The sequence below is a fragment of the Carcharodon carcharias genome, chromosome 4 (genome assembly GCF_017639515.1).
Source record: "Carcharodon carcharias isolate sCarCar2 chromosome 4, sCarCar2.pri, whole genome shotgun sequence".
Taxonomy (NCBI): Eukaryota; Metazoa; Chordata; class Chondrichthyes; order Lamniformes; family Lamnidae; genus Carcharodon; species Carcharodon carcharias.
Window position 1 is genome coordinate 141,129,411 of NC_054470.1, and position 15,366 is coordinate 141,144,776.

Here is a 15,366-nt window from a genome sequence, read left to right on the forward strand (position 1 = left end):
ATGCTGAAAAGATGTTTCCCCTTATGGGGGAGACTAGAACTAAGGCACACAGCTTAAAAATAAGGGGTCTCCCATTTAAGACAGAGGTGAGGAGAACCTTTTTCCCTCAGACAGTTGCTGGTCTGTGGAATTCTCTTCCCAGAGGGAAGTAGAGGCAGGGTCATTGAATATATTTTAGCTAAATTAGATAGAATCTTGTCCGACAAGGGAGTCAAAGGGCATAAGGGGTAAACAGGAAAGTTGAGGCCACAATCAGATCAGCCATGATCTTATCAAATGACGGAGCAGGCTGGAAGGGCTGAATGGCCCACCCATGCTTCAAACTCGTATGTTCACAGAATTGTATGCTTTTTCTTTCAATTTAATTTTATCTTTAACTTTCTTAGTTCACCACGGATGGTGCATCCTTCTAGAGGCGTTCTTTCTCACTAGAATGTATCTTCGCTGAGTGTTGCGAAATAGCTCCTTAAATGTCTGCCATTACATCACTACTGACCTACCCTTTAATCTAATTTCCCAGTTGACTTTAGCCAGCCCTGTCTTCATACTTTTTAAATTACCTTTAAGTTTAAAACATTAGTATTAGACGAGCTCTTTTCTCCCTCAAACTGAACACGAAATTTAATCACTTTATGATCACTGCTACCTAGATGCTCCTTTACTATGCCTCATTGCACATAACTGGTCTAGAATTACCTGCTCTATGGTTGGCTCTAGAACGTGCTGCTTTAAGAAATTCTCCCCAAAATACTCTATGAACTCATCTTTAAGGCTACTCTTGCTGATCTGATTCATCTAATCTATTTGTAGATTAAAATCACCCGTGAGTATTAGTCTGTGTCTATTTATAGGGATTCAAGTGAATCATTAGTTAATGTTCACCATTTGCATACAATCAATCACAATTCATATACAATAAACAGATTTCAATATGCTCATCTCGGGTCCCCAGGATTTTAGTGATCCTAGCTGTACCCTTCACTGTGCAGACAGGAGTGGAGCTACTGCAAGAGAAAGGTGGAGAGCATCTGGTATCCTACCCTGCTCTTTGGAGGAGGAGGAGTCAGATATGCCCAAGACGCCAGTAAGCCTGGCTGCAAAACAAGCCCATGACAGGCTCATGCCAAGCACGCTTCAGCTAATATGTATGTGTGCAGTCATCTGAGAGTTGTTTAGAAACCCTGTGCACCCCTTCCCTCTCACCAAAACCTCCAAGTCCTATCTCATTCCATCAGTCTGAAAGACAATCATTACATTCACGTCGTCTCCCCCTCATAAAGGCTATTAAAGTACTATTCACCTGAAGGCTAATGTGAATGGGGGATGCAAAAAAATACAGGCCATGAGAATGAGGATCTCATTCATCGAAATAAACATCATTATAACACTATTAACATTGTTATAAATACCCAAGTGAATGCCCTTGTGTATGTAAGATGTTTTTGCTCCATTTCCCATTGAGTCTAACTGGTAAAGTCCTGTGGCTTCAGCTGACCTGAAGGCGACTGCTCATTCTCTTGTGCTTGGACATGAGATGCCTATGGCAGATTTCCTCTGGATTTTGGAGCTCATGAGAGCCTTGCCATAAACATCTCCCCCACCCCCCTCCGTACCTATGCAGAGATAGGCTAAGTCTAGGCATAAGAAGCAGGGCCGCCTTGAGGAGACTCCCCACTGCTATGTGCCTTTTCTCCATTTTCCCTCTCATGTCCACCTGCACTTTGCTGCTTGCCATGAACTGCAGAGCACTTGGCTGTATGTCAGTGAGATGCTGAGTCACCAAGGCCAGGCTTTGCTCCATCCTGTGTAAAGTGGTAATCAGAATGTGCAGGCCATTGGTCTGGGCCAGCATTCATTCTTTGGCCTGCCATGACTGATGTTCCATGCAGGGGGCCACTCTTTCTATGGAGCTGGATATCAGTGGAAATGCCTGAGACATCATGGCACTAACGCTAGAGATGGACTACTCCAATCTCTCTCCAAGAATGCGCACTACCTCTGGAAATGCTGACAGCAGCACATTTCCCATTGCTTCTCCAGGAGTTCCCTTTATCTGCATGACTCCTGAGGCTTGGCATTCTGTCCCTCTGAGCAGAGATTGGAGTGTCCTGCATACTCTGACAGGGTTTCTCCACTGTTGTCCCTGTCACCTGTTCCTGCTCACATGCAATGTGCACATCACCCATGTAACAGCCTAGCAGTCTCTAATGCAGGACGCACCGAGGTGAGTGTATCTGCGCTAATGGAGTGTGTGCAAGAATCATGTGACAGTTCATCCTCAGGGTGTTTGCTCTCCTCTGTAGACTCCTCACTCTGATCACTCATCATCTCCTCCTTCACCCAGGAAGGATCTGTGAAAAATCAAAGACATGAGTGACATTGAGAAAGGGTACAAATTCAGCTTAATGCATTTTATGACAGTTTGTTAGTAGCGACATCAATTCACCATGAGTGACTGTTACATGCCAAATGACAGTGCATCATCTAATGTTGTTTGTGGGCCATACCCAGTTCTCCATCACCGATGCCAAATGCACATGTCACACTGCCAATCTCCAGGATCTCCTCTAATTAAGCCAGGATGGCTACATGACTACATGTCCCCCTCTGGTTCTCTGCCTCTCCCTGGATTTGTGGGCTCCCCTTCAATGAGAAAAGGCAGAAAGTTATGAAAAAGAAAAAAAGACTTTCATTTATATAGTGCTTTTCACAACCACTGGTCATTTCAAAGTACTTTACAGTCAATGAAGTACTTTTGAAGTGTTGTTACTATTGTAATGCAGGAAATATGTGAGAAGTAGAATGTTTACTGATGATGGAATGATAACATTTGAGGAGGGTGCCTGTGAGGGATGAGTGCGAGACAGCAATAGGTTGAGTGTGAGTGGTGTCTGATAAGATGGAGAACTGAGGAGGTGGCTGGAGAGAAAGAAATGTGCGGAACTGCAAAGTGTGTCTGTCAGAGGAATGCTGTGCAGGAGAATACTAGGGAGGCCAGAGAGTGATCGATGCCACCTGAGTGTGGCGTAACACTCACCTTGCCAGACCTAATAAGGTCATTAAACCTTTTCCAGCATGGTATCCAGGTCCTGAACACCTCACACCTGCTGCTTATAGCCTGTGCTACTTCTAGCCATGCCTGCTTCATTATGCTAGCTACCCTTTTCCTCCTATCCTCAGGACAAAGGACTTCTCTCCTGTCCCTCCCAACCTCCATCATGATTTCCAGGGTAGAGTTGGAGAACAGGTGGGGCAAGCCTTCCCTCGTCCTCCTTCCATTATCTACTGTTCTGAATGCCTCACAAGCAGGATTTCCTGCAGTAAGTCAGGTCTTTGCCAGGATCCTTTCAAATAGAGAGCCTTGATTGACATATTGTGTACTTGACCCTAACCTCTCTGATTGGTCAGGAAACATGCACAGCCCACTCCAGTTCCCAAGCCAATATAGGTCCCGCTGTTTCACCAGAGCCAAAGATTTGAAAATTCTACCCCTTGAGTCAGGTCTGTGAGAAGGCCAAAGTCATTAGTCACACATCTCACAATTAAATCCAATAAATTGTTAACAATGGGACTTACCAAATGCAGGTTTGACAATACCAGGTGTAAATCCATCAGGAACCATACCAGCAGGGTAGCCACTGCTCCACTCTACAACAACAAGTCCATACACACCATTCCGTGATATTACAGCCCTACATGTGCCAGCAGAAACATCTGAGACTTGAAGAACCAAAGAATCAAAGCCAACCTAGAGACAATAATAACATTCAGCAACCACAGTAACTTTTATCAGCTGTAAAACTACTGAGATTATACGGAATTAAATATTAACAATTGCAACAAACAGATGCCAATTTCTTATATATATATTCTGTATGGCAAGAGATAAAGTATGCTTTTGTGACTATAGAAGCAGGATTTTCAACTCAGCATGCGGGCACACGCCCGACACACGAGTGTGAAATATTGCGCGATGACGTTAAGCGAACATCCCGATGTCATCGCGCACTCGCACAATATTTCGGTCGGCAGGCACATGCAGCAGTTGGCAGCATGCCCGCTGACAATTAAGAGGGCTGTTAAGCCCATTAATCAATTAATCAAAGTGAAATTTTTCCTGCTTTACAGTTGGTGGACGGGCAAATCGACCAAGTGGCCTTTGCATTTTTTGCAAAGCCTCATCAACAGCTGGATGAGGTTTCAAACAGTGATTAAAAAACTATAAAAATTTTTAAATCTCATTTTTAACATGTCTCTGCTCATGTGACAGAGACACATGAGGGAGCATGTTTTCCTTATTTTTGCAATCTTTAATTTTAATGTTAAAATCTTCAGCTCCCTGAGGCAGCTCTGTGCCTTCAGGGAGCTTTCACTAAGTGCACCCATGCTCATGCGCACACTCGCACTTCTCGCACCCCCACCCAGGCAGCATTGAGGTTATCCGCTTGCATTTCACGCTGGCTGGCCGTTAGTTGGCCAGTCAACGTGAAATCGTGGTTGGGAACCGATCCCGGGCAGCGGATTGTTGCAAGGTCACTCTCAGGCCTGCCCAACGAGGTGAAAGTTCTGCCCTAGGTAACAATTCCTGCATTTTGGATTAATTTATAATTCACAAACCCCTTGAAAGTACTGCTATAGAGTGTGATATGCCAGAGTTAAAATTTATAGTCGACATATAGGCCAGAAACTGAACTATGTTGGGCAGGCCAGGCGGGATCGGGTAGGGGAAGGCGTGGAGCCAATCGCTGCCCATGATCGGCTGTGCACCGTCATTTTAAGTGGGTGGGCCAATTAAGGCCCGCCCAGTGTAAAACGTGTTCCGTAGCACTCAGCGCTACCTGTGCGGACGGGGGGAAGAGGGAGAGTCGGGGCCTGCTCTCTTTCATGCATGCGCACGAAAGAGCGTAGCAATCTCCCTGAGGCACGAAGCTGCCTCAGGGAGATTAAGTGCATATTGAAATTTTTTAACAAAGAAAGAGAAAATTAATTAAACATGTCCTCTCATATCACAGTGTCACATGAGCTGGGACATGTTTGTCAATTTAGCAAAATTTAATTATTGATTTTATTAAACCTTCAGGAAACCTCATCCCCCCCATGGATGAGGTTTCCTGAAAAACGCGAAGGCCGCTTGGGCTCTTCGCCTGCCCGCCAACCTTAAGGTTGGACAGGCAATGCTGTTATTTAGCTGAATTACTTTCCTAATGGCCTTAATAGGTCTTTGACAGTTCGGCCGGAGCACATGCCCGCCAAATGCAATATCAAAATGATGCACGATGACGTCGGGACGCAAGTCCGACACCATCACACGTCATTTTGCGCGTCAGCATGTCAGGCCCACCCCCGCACGCCAACAGCAATATTCTGGCCGTAGGGTTGGGCCATCAGTCTAGTTCTTCAAAAGGCAGCCGAGTTCTTCAGTGGCAAGTCCAGAAATTTTTCAAATAAAAACCTAGATTTTCCTCCCACTAATTTGCAAATCTAGGCCTAAAATTTCATCTTTTTAAAAAAAGTTAAAAAGCAATTTATCCCTTATTCCATTCTTTTTAAGATTAATTAAGTTCTCAATGAATTTTCAGTATTCAAATCATATTTCCAACTTTGCCCTGATAATCCCTTCATATCAATCACAGATAAGGTCATCTCTGATCACTTCCTTGTATCACATGACCCCCACATTCTCCTTCCACACCCTAACCCTACCTTCTTCTGTCTGATCCTGGGACAAAAAAAAAACCCAAATAACTTACAACTGCGCTTTCAAAATCCCAACCATCCAGCCACCATTCGCCACAACATTTCTTGCAGCTACTAATTTGCTCAATCACCCCCTCACCTCCATCTTTAATGTCCAACTCACAGTAAAACCACTACTCTCTCTCACCCTGTCCATTCTCCCTAGTATGGTCCTCATCTCCAATCCCTTTAATCCAAGGGATTCAGACTTGAAAGGATATGGTGGGCTATTAGTTCACCCACCCAAGGCCAGATCTGATCGGATCTCTTGAAATACTATCAGGTCCTAATCTTGTTTGCTAAAACTGCTCACTATTTCAGGATCATCCTGGAATGTAAATATAACCACTCCGCTCCCCTCCCTGCTCACCCCCACTGCCCCCAAACTTCTTTTATCTACTGCAAACCTCTTGTATAAACCCTTCTCTCCATCCCCTTCCCTCCAACAATGTGCAAAGAGCTCATGGACTTTTTTGTCACTAAGATTGAGACCATTTGATCAGCTGCCTCTGCAACACCCTCCCTTCCACTAGCCCACCTGGCCATGCTTCCTGTCCTAGCCCTGAACTCACAACTTTCTCTCCTATGTCATGCTTGGCCTCGTCTAGGCCACGAGACCCACCTCTTGTTCTCTCGATTCAATTCCTACTAAACTGCTGACCATCAAACTTCTCCTCCTGGCCCCATGATAGCCTGTATTGTTAATAGTTTTCTCTGTTTAGTTGTTGGCCCTCTTTCCTTTAAATCTGCCATCATCACCCCTCTCCTCAAAAAATTGACACTTAACCCCATCACCTTTGCAAACTACCACTCCATCCCCAACCCCCCTTTCCTCTCCAAAGTTCTTGATTGTCTTGTCATCTCCCAATTCCAATCCCATCTTTCCCAGAACTCCAAGTTTGAATCCCTCCGTTCAGGTCCCCTACCCCCAACCACTGTACCGAAACGGCTATTAGAGTCACAAATGACATCCTAAGCGACTATGACAAAGGTAAACTTTCTCTCCTTCTCCTTCTCGACCTGTCTGCAGCCTTTGACAAGGTGGACCAAGTCATCCTCCTCCAATGCCTTTCCAATGTCTTCCAGCTGATTGGGACCGCTCTCACCTGGTTCTATTCTTACCTAACCAATCATAGCCAGAGAAGCTATTAAAGAATCACTTGAATTGGCTTCCTTGCCTGCTCCTGCACCATTACCTTCAGGTGTTTTCCAAGGATCTATCTTCAGGTTTGTCTCATATCCCAAAATACATTCTGACCCTCGGCGACATTATCTGAAGGCTCAGCGTTATTTTCACAAGTACACTAACCCAGCTCTCCCTTTCTCAACCACCTCTCTCAACTCCTTTACTGTTGCTTAATTATCAGGCTGCTTATCCAACATCCTGGATGGGCTGAGCAGAAATTGTCTCAAATTAAATGTTGATAAGACTGAAACCATTGTTTTCAGTCCCGGCTCCAAACTCCATTCCCTAAATATAGTCTCCATCCCTCTCCTTGCCAGTTTCTTTAGTGTCGCATTTGATCCTGAGATGAGCTTTCAACTTCTTATTTGTGTCATTCCCTCGCTATAACATCGCCCAACATTACCTCTGTCACAGCTTATCTGCTGCTCAAACATTCATTCATGCCTTCATTACTTCTTTACTATTCCAATGCACTCATATTCTGCCGGTCTCTCATATTCTGCTCTCCGTAAACTTGCGGTCATCCAAAATTCTACTGCCTGTGTCTTAACTGGCAGCAATTCCTGTTCACTGATCTACACTGACTCCCAGTCAAGTAGCATTTTGATTTTAAAATTCTCATCCTTGTTTTCAAATTCCTAGATGGCTTTATCCCTCCCCATCGCTGTAATCTCTTCCAGCCTCACAACCCTCTGAGATATCTGAGCTCCTCTAATTCTAGCCCCTTGAGTATCCCCGATTTTAATTGCTCCACCATTGGTGGCTGTGCCTTCAGTTGCCTAGGCCCTAAGTCAATTGTACATGAATTGTGTTTAACTATGTGCAGGTGTAGGGCATGGATTATGTTTTTATTTGAGCACATACAAAGAGACACACACTGACAAAATGGTGTGGTTGAGTTAGAAGGTATATACCTGTAGTGTTTCACACTGGGTAAATTTAAACTGAATTAAGATTAGCTTTGGTTTAATTCTTCGATAGGCTATCAGGAGTGTAAGCCTCCAAGCTCTGAAATGCCCTCACTAAAACACTCCACCCCTCTACTTCCTTTTCCTTCCTGAAGGCATTCTTTAAAACTTCTCTTTAACAAAGCTTTTGGCCATCTGACCTAGTGGGTGGCATTTAATGCAGGAGACAAGGATCTTGCCCACTGGTAAGGGCACGACATCACCTCCTTTGAGGTAGGTTGGCTGGTATTAAGTGCCTCTCAGGCACTCAGCAGAAACTGGGATGGAGAGGGGGTGGTAGTGGGATAGTGAAATCTAAATAGCTAAAATCCATTGGGCTACTTACAAATTAATGTCCCATTCCCAAATGTTATTAGTGCTTCTTAGCAGGTGACCAAGTTGCCACCCAGAAACATTTTATTTTTAGATATGCGGATTGAGGTCCAATAATGTGACCAGCCCTGAGTTCAAATTTAACTCTGGCATGAGGGGGAAATCTGCAGCAGCTCTCACTAGTTATAGCAGAATCAGAAGCAGATGAGCTGTTCAAATTGAATTAATTACTTTCCTTTGTGGGTCAGTTGGAGCAGAAGTATTTTCTTGCCCTTTTGGATAAAGGGGAATCTGTAAATGTGGTGTGCTTCGATTTACAAAAGGCATTTTATAAGGTGTCAGGAAGAGATATTAATGTATATAATGTTATTGGAATTTTTTTTAAAAATAGAGTGAGTCTGTGTCTGAGAATATATGTGTTAATTGGATTAAAGCCAGCTAGTCTGGGTGCTTTGATGTATCGTAGTTGAGATATAAACAGTAAGGTAAAGGGTGTATTTGTATATTGTTGAATAAACCATCCAAAGTCTGGGGTTGAAATCTTGCACCTAGCTAGGAGACACCAAGTAACGTTTACATTACTAATAAAATTGGTACTATGAAAGAGGTTCAAAGGACCTGGTGATACAATGAAAATTTACATTCAAAGGTGAAGGCTGGGTATAACAGAAAGGAGTTTTGTGTGCGCAGGTCAGAGGTATGTAATATCTAAGCAGCTGTAGGTCTACAACTGTCTGCAAAGGAACCAAATTGACAGGAACCTCATTTTGAATTCGTAAGGTGAAAAATGCTTTGCCTGGTGTTTAAGTCTATTGGTTATTGCTGCCTTAGTGGAGATTAATTTGGGAATTTGTTAAAAGTTAAGATAGCAGTTACTTGTAGCCATGTGTATGTATTTAATTTGTTGTAAAATAATAAATGTTTCATTTAGTTTGATATAAAAATCTCTGGAGACTTGGTCTTATTCCTGAATTTAGAGTTGCAACTCAAAACAACAATTGAAAATATAGGTTATGACAGTTGTTTAAAGTTTCCCTCTGAGATTTTAAATAACTCAGTCTTAAACAACTGCTGTGTCATAACATGAAGTGCCACACCAAAGGTTACTGCATAAGATAAGAGAACAAGATGCACTTTGGTAGAAAAAACAGAAGGCAGATTATTATCTGAATGGCTATAATTTGAGAGAGGGGAACGTGCAACAAGACCTGGGTGTCCTCGTACACCAATCGCTGAAGGTAAGCATGCAGGTGTAGCAGGCGGTAAAGAAGGCAAATGTTTTGTTGGCCTTCATAACAAGAGGATGCGAGTACAGGAGCAGAGATGTCTTGCTGCAATTATACAGGGCTTTGGTGAGACCACACCTTGAATATTGTGTGCAGTTTTAGTCTCCTTATCTGAGGAAGGAGGTTCTTGCTTTGGAGGGAGTGCAGCAAAGGTTTACCCGAATGATTCCTGGGATGACGGGACTAACATATGAGGAGAGATTGAGTCGGTCAGGATCATATTCGCTGGAGTTCAGAAGGATGAGAAGGGATCTCATAGAAATCTATAAAATTCTAACAGGACTAGACAGGGTAGATGTAGGAAGGATGTTCCCGATGGTGGAGGAGTCCAGAACCAGGGGTCACAGTCTGAGGATATGGGGAGACCATTTAGGACTGAGATGAGGAGAAATTTATTCACCCAGAGAGTGGTGAGCCTGTGGAATTCACTACCACAGAAAGTTGTTGAGGCCAAAACATTGTATATTTTCAAGAAGGAGTTAGATATAGCTCTTGGGGCGAAAGGGATCAAAGGATATGGGGGAGAAAGTGGGAGCAGACTATTGAGTTGGATGATCAACCATGATCATAATGAATGGCGGAGCAGGCTCAAAGAGCCAAATGGCTTACTCCTGCTCTTGTTTTCTATGTTTCTATGTGGGGAGTAACATATTAGCATGGATAAAGGATTAGTTAGCAAACAAGAAGCAGAGAGTAGAGATAACTTGGTCTTATTTGGGTTGGCAAGCTGCAATTAGTGGAGTGCCACAGGGATCAATGCTGGGGCCTCAACTATTTACAAGCTACATCAATGATTTCGATGAAGGGGCCAAATGTATGGTGGCTAAATTTGCCGATGGCACCAAGAGAGGTAGGAAAGTAAATTGTCAACAGGAGGTAGAGAGACTGCAAAGGGAAATAGGCAGGTTAAGTGAATGGGCAAAAATTTGGCAGATGGGGTACAATGTGGGAAAATGTGAATGTGTCCGCTTTGGCAAGATGATTAGAAAAACAGAGAGATTGCAGAACTTAGTGGTACAGAGTGATCTAGGTGTCCTGGTACATGAATGACAAGGAATTAGAATGCAAGTAGTGCAAGGAAGATAAATGGAATGGAATATAAAAGTAGTAAAGTTTTACTGCAGCTGTACAGGGCATTGGTGAGATGATATCTGGAATACTGTGTACAGTTTTTGTCTCTTCATTTGAAAAAGAGATATAATTGCATTTGAAGCATTACAGAGAACGTTCACTTAATTCATTCCTGGGACAAAGGGCTTATCCTATGAATAAAGATTGAACAAGTTGGGCCTATACCCATTACAGTTTAAAAGGATGAGAGGTGATCTTATAGCAACATATAAGACCCTGAGGAGACTTGATGGGGTGGTTACCCGGCAGATGTTTCCTCTTGTGGGGGAGACTAAAGCTAGGGGACACAGTTTAAGAATAAGAGGTCTTCCTTTTAAGATGGGGATGAGGGGAATGTTTTCTTCTCTCAGAGGGTCGTTACGATGTGGAATTCTCTTCTCAAGAGAGCAGTGGAGGCTGGGTCATTGAAGGCAAAGTTAGACAGATTTGTGATGGACCAAGGGGTCAAGCGTTATGGGGGTAGACAGGAAAGTGAAGTTGAAACCACAACCAGGTTAGCCATGATCTTACTGAATGGTGAAGCAGGTTCGAAGGGCCAAATGGCCTACTTCTGCTCCTAAGTCCTATGTTCCTGTGGTCTCTGGCTCCCCCTTCCATAAACAAACCTGGACCAGAATTCTTAGTCCCACCTTTGCTTGCATCTCAAAGGCCAGCAAATGATTCCCACCCTGTTCCTGCTGTAGTAATAAAACCCAGTGGTTAAAATTGCAGTGGCCTCATTCTGACATGGGCAGGATGGAGGTTAAAACCAAACAGGAATTCCTTAAAACAGTAACTGTTGCATTTAGCACAAATTGCATTTCTGCTGAATGAGCTGCACCAATTGCTGCCTAGTTGCGCACAAGAAAAATTACTGAACTCTGGTGACAGAACTAGAACTTACAACACTGTAATATTCTTTTCATCAATTCTGTGTGGACAAGTATTGAATTTTTCAAAACGCTTCACAAACCAGCAAAAGGAGAAGCACCAAGTCATATATAATCAATGAGGAGATAATGCGGTCTCAATCAATCAGCTCATCTTTTCCAGTCACCAGTGCTTTAATGACAATTTGTGTGTGTTGTTTACTGGTAGCAATGTTCTAACCTGTAAAACTAACCCAAGCAGCACCAAACAGTAGTTGCTTACGTAATCTAGAACCTAGCAATCAACCACAGCAACTAGGCAAATCAAATTAAATAATTAGAGCACACTGGATGCCGCTTTGTCCACAGGGCAGTTATTTACTTTTCAAAATGCTGAAATGAATGGAACGATTGAATAAGCTGTACCATAGAATATCAGGATACAAATTTTCAACTGAAGTCGCCCAGATATTGGTTCTTGCCTATTTCTCTCCCAATGTGAAATTGATACAATGGATTGAAAACATGCACCCTAAGGCATAGGCCCAAATCTAGCTCCAAATTGGGCCTTAGACCTCACATTATCTGCATAATGTCTGGGCACCAATCTAAACACAGCTCGCCAATCCAGGCCTTCCCAAAATTAGCTGGCTCCAACACTTAGATAAGAGCAAAAAAGTGCAGATGCTGAGTTTTTCCAGGTATTTTTGTTTTTGTTTTGGCTCCAACACTTAGCTTGAACAAAGCATTAGATCTCTGATTAGCATAGTAAGGCGGCATTGAATAAAATAAATATTCAACTCACAATCCTGCTGAAATCTGTGACTTAGTTACTAGTAGATCATAGAATGGGATCATGTACAGTGCTTAGTTAATTTAATACCTGCATTTCTATCAACTTACTGAATAATCAGTAATGCAAAAGGCTTCTGCTAATTCTTCCAGTGCAATCACTACTTTGAAAAAATACTGTAAAGCAAGAATGACTGTGAAATATTTCAAAGTCATTATTATATTAATTAATTCAAGTAAAAAAGTAAATTAAAAAGGAGTTATGAATGCCATCTGAAATGTTTAGCTGTTGAGAGGTCAAACAACAACTTAGATCTTTCAATCCAAACTTATAGATTTGAAAAAAAGGTTACCTCAGAATTTGCTGCTTCTTCTGGGACAAATATAATGGCAGAGTCTGTCCCATTGAACAGTTGGGGAGGAATGGAAGTATTGCCACTTAAAAGACTCACATTTATTAATTCAACTGAAGCATCAAAATCCAGTCCAAGGAAAGTCTACAAAGAGAAGTTGAAAGTAAAATGTTATTAATAAATAATCACACTTGACTTATAGAAACTACCATCCACTACTCCTCTGCCTTATTACAGCAGTCTTGCATGAGAGACTAGCTGCAGGATACTTCACATTGCAGCATCCTAACATCTTGCAGAACTTTATTTCTAAGTTCTGCTCCAGCTTACAGCATCTACAATTAAAATTATGACTGTGACAGTATTACACTGGAGTTAAAAAAAATGCTAACAAGGCAATGCAAGATTTCGCAAGGCTTAAAAAAAGGATACAGATCCTGATTTTCTTCCTCCCGTCCACATCAAATAGAGCACACCAAAGGATCTCTGGAGTCAGATCAATAACCCAAAGCAGATGGGTCCTTGGCATAGATTCCTCCAGAACTGCCAAACCATTAAAAGTAGGGTGCAAAGTCAGAGACCTGGAGCAATACTTCTGACTGTGGGCTACAGGGCTTCTGGCTGCTGTCCAAGTGGTAGCCAGATGACCTCCAGCCATAAAATTCCCATCAAAACTGTGTAATAAAGAAGTTTCCTTTGCCTTTTTCATCTTTCACTGCAACCTTACTGCTGTGTCTCTCAGACTTTCTGATCTAAGGGAAACCTAGTGCAAGGTCCAACACCTGCTTCTTCTGAAAGCTCTTTCTGAATTCCTCTCCAGCATAACAATAGAAAACTAAAGCAGAAACCAACAGTGTTTGTGTAGCTGTTTGTGCTTGTGCCCACTCCAAGTGCAGACACTCTGTGCACCTGACTCAGTAACCAGCTGTATAGGTTCCTCAGCACACCTCAAGCACAGGTAAATTTGTTAAACTGAAAGATCATTTTCTTTTTACTTTGAGCTGTTCTACTCACCTGATTTGTAAATGGCACTCTGGCAACAGCAAATCTTACACCATCTTTGACCAACACGGTCCCCAAAAATCCATCTTGTCCATGAAACATCAGCTTGTATTCCACAATCACATCTTGAAATGTCCCACCATGTCTTGTAATATTAATCTGAAAATAGCGACTCAAGTCACTTTCAACGATCACAGTTTGCCCTTCTGAGTAGATGGCAAACAAACCGTAAGGGTCATCGTTTGCGGGAACATGAAATCTTGAACTGTCCTTTTCCTTGTTCAGATCAGCTCCTCCTTCCACGGAAGTCAGCCTAATTATGTAAACTTCATCTAATTCTGGAATGTCATCAGCCAACAGCTGAACGTTAATCTCTGCATTTAACTGCATATCTAGGATAGTGACTGTGCCGTTGATTGTAAAAAAGTCTCCCATCATATCAGAATCACTCTGAAGTAACCAATGTGCCTTAAATCAAGAATGAAAGACAGTTAGTGATTTGAATTGAGAACTGTAACAAAAGTGTGTTCTTTGAAATATGACTTCCTAATGTGTTCATTTCTGCTGCTGACTTTCTTTTTGCATTTTCTTAAGTTTAATCATCCTGTTTTGAAGAAAAATTGCTAAAATATTTAAAGAGTAAATTACATTTCATAAATATTAGTCAGTAAATAGATCTTGCAGAGAGTCAAAGTTGGGAAAACTGAGAATATTTTCAGACATTAAGAATATAATTAAGTCAATTCACTGAATTAATAATGAGTAAAATATATAGAGAATGTTTAGTGTACAAATAAAGCACATTTTCAGTGCAATAAAGCACATATCTTCCGTGCAATGTTCATCAGGGGTAAGGAAGAGAAAGTTATAGGCCTAGATTCTCCCTTCTGAGGCACAAATCATGAGTAAGGAGGTTTCCCAACATTGCAATCCCACCTGCTCCCTGGCAGTGCCTGCCTAGTCTATCTTCATGATGCAATGACGAAAACGGCCTGGAGTCAGGGCCACTGTCTCTAAAAGCAGGCCCGAAGTGGGAACAGAGGTGGGTGGACAGGAAGGTGGGCAGGTTGGAAGGCCAGCCTTCATTTGCTGGGGCATTGATCCAGTTCTGTGCATGAGTTGTTAGGACCCCTAGCCCTCACCCACTCTACCCCCCACCCCCCCGGACAACTCTCACTACGTCCCCCAAACACCCGTTACTCCCATATCCCCTCCAAAACCCCCATTGCTCCTCCATTGCCCCTTCCTTACCCTTCATGGAGTAGTGCCCTCTTCAGGGTAGTGCCTGCAGCCCAGTCAGCTGCTTCATCAATGACCTTCCCTTGATCATAAGGTCAGAAGTGGAGATGTTCATGAATGATTGCATAGTGTTCAAACCTTCCCAGATGTTGAAGCAATCCGTGTCCATATGAAGCAAGACCTGGACAATATTCAGGCTTGGGCTGATAAGTGGCAAGTAACATTCATGCCACACAAGTGCCTGGCAATGACCATCTCCAACAACAAAGAATCTAATCATTTCCCCTTCACATTCAATGGCATTACAATCGCTAAATCCCCCACTATCAACATCCTGGCAGTTATCATTGACCAGAAACTGAACTAGACCAGCCATATAAATACTGTGCCTACAGCAGCAGGTCACAGGCTGGGAATTCTGCGAAGAGTAACTCACCTCCTGTCTCCCCAAAGCCTGTCCACCCCTTCTACAAGGCACAAGTCAGAAGTGTAATGGAATATTCTCCAGTTGCT

The 15,366-nt window shown here is 42.8% G+C and overlaps 1 protein-coding gene across 1 annotated transcript in view; it reads right to left on the bottom strand.

The window, feature by feature from the left end:
• adgrv1 (adhesion G protein-coupled receptor V1) overlaps positions 1 to 15,366 on the bottom strand; it is a 723,938-nt gene that overhangs the window by 350,851 nt on the left and 357,721 nt on the right. Inside the window, 3 exon segments of the mRNA XM_041185339.1 lie at positions 3,577 to 3,748; positions 12,613 to 12,756; positions 13,627 to 14,082. Of these exon segments, the coding sequence (XP_041041273.1) occupies positions 3,577 to 3,748; positions 12,613 to 12,756; positions 13,627 to 14,082 (772 nt within the window).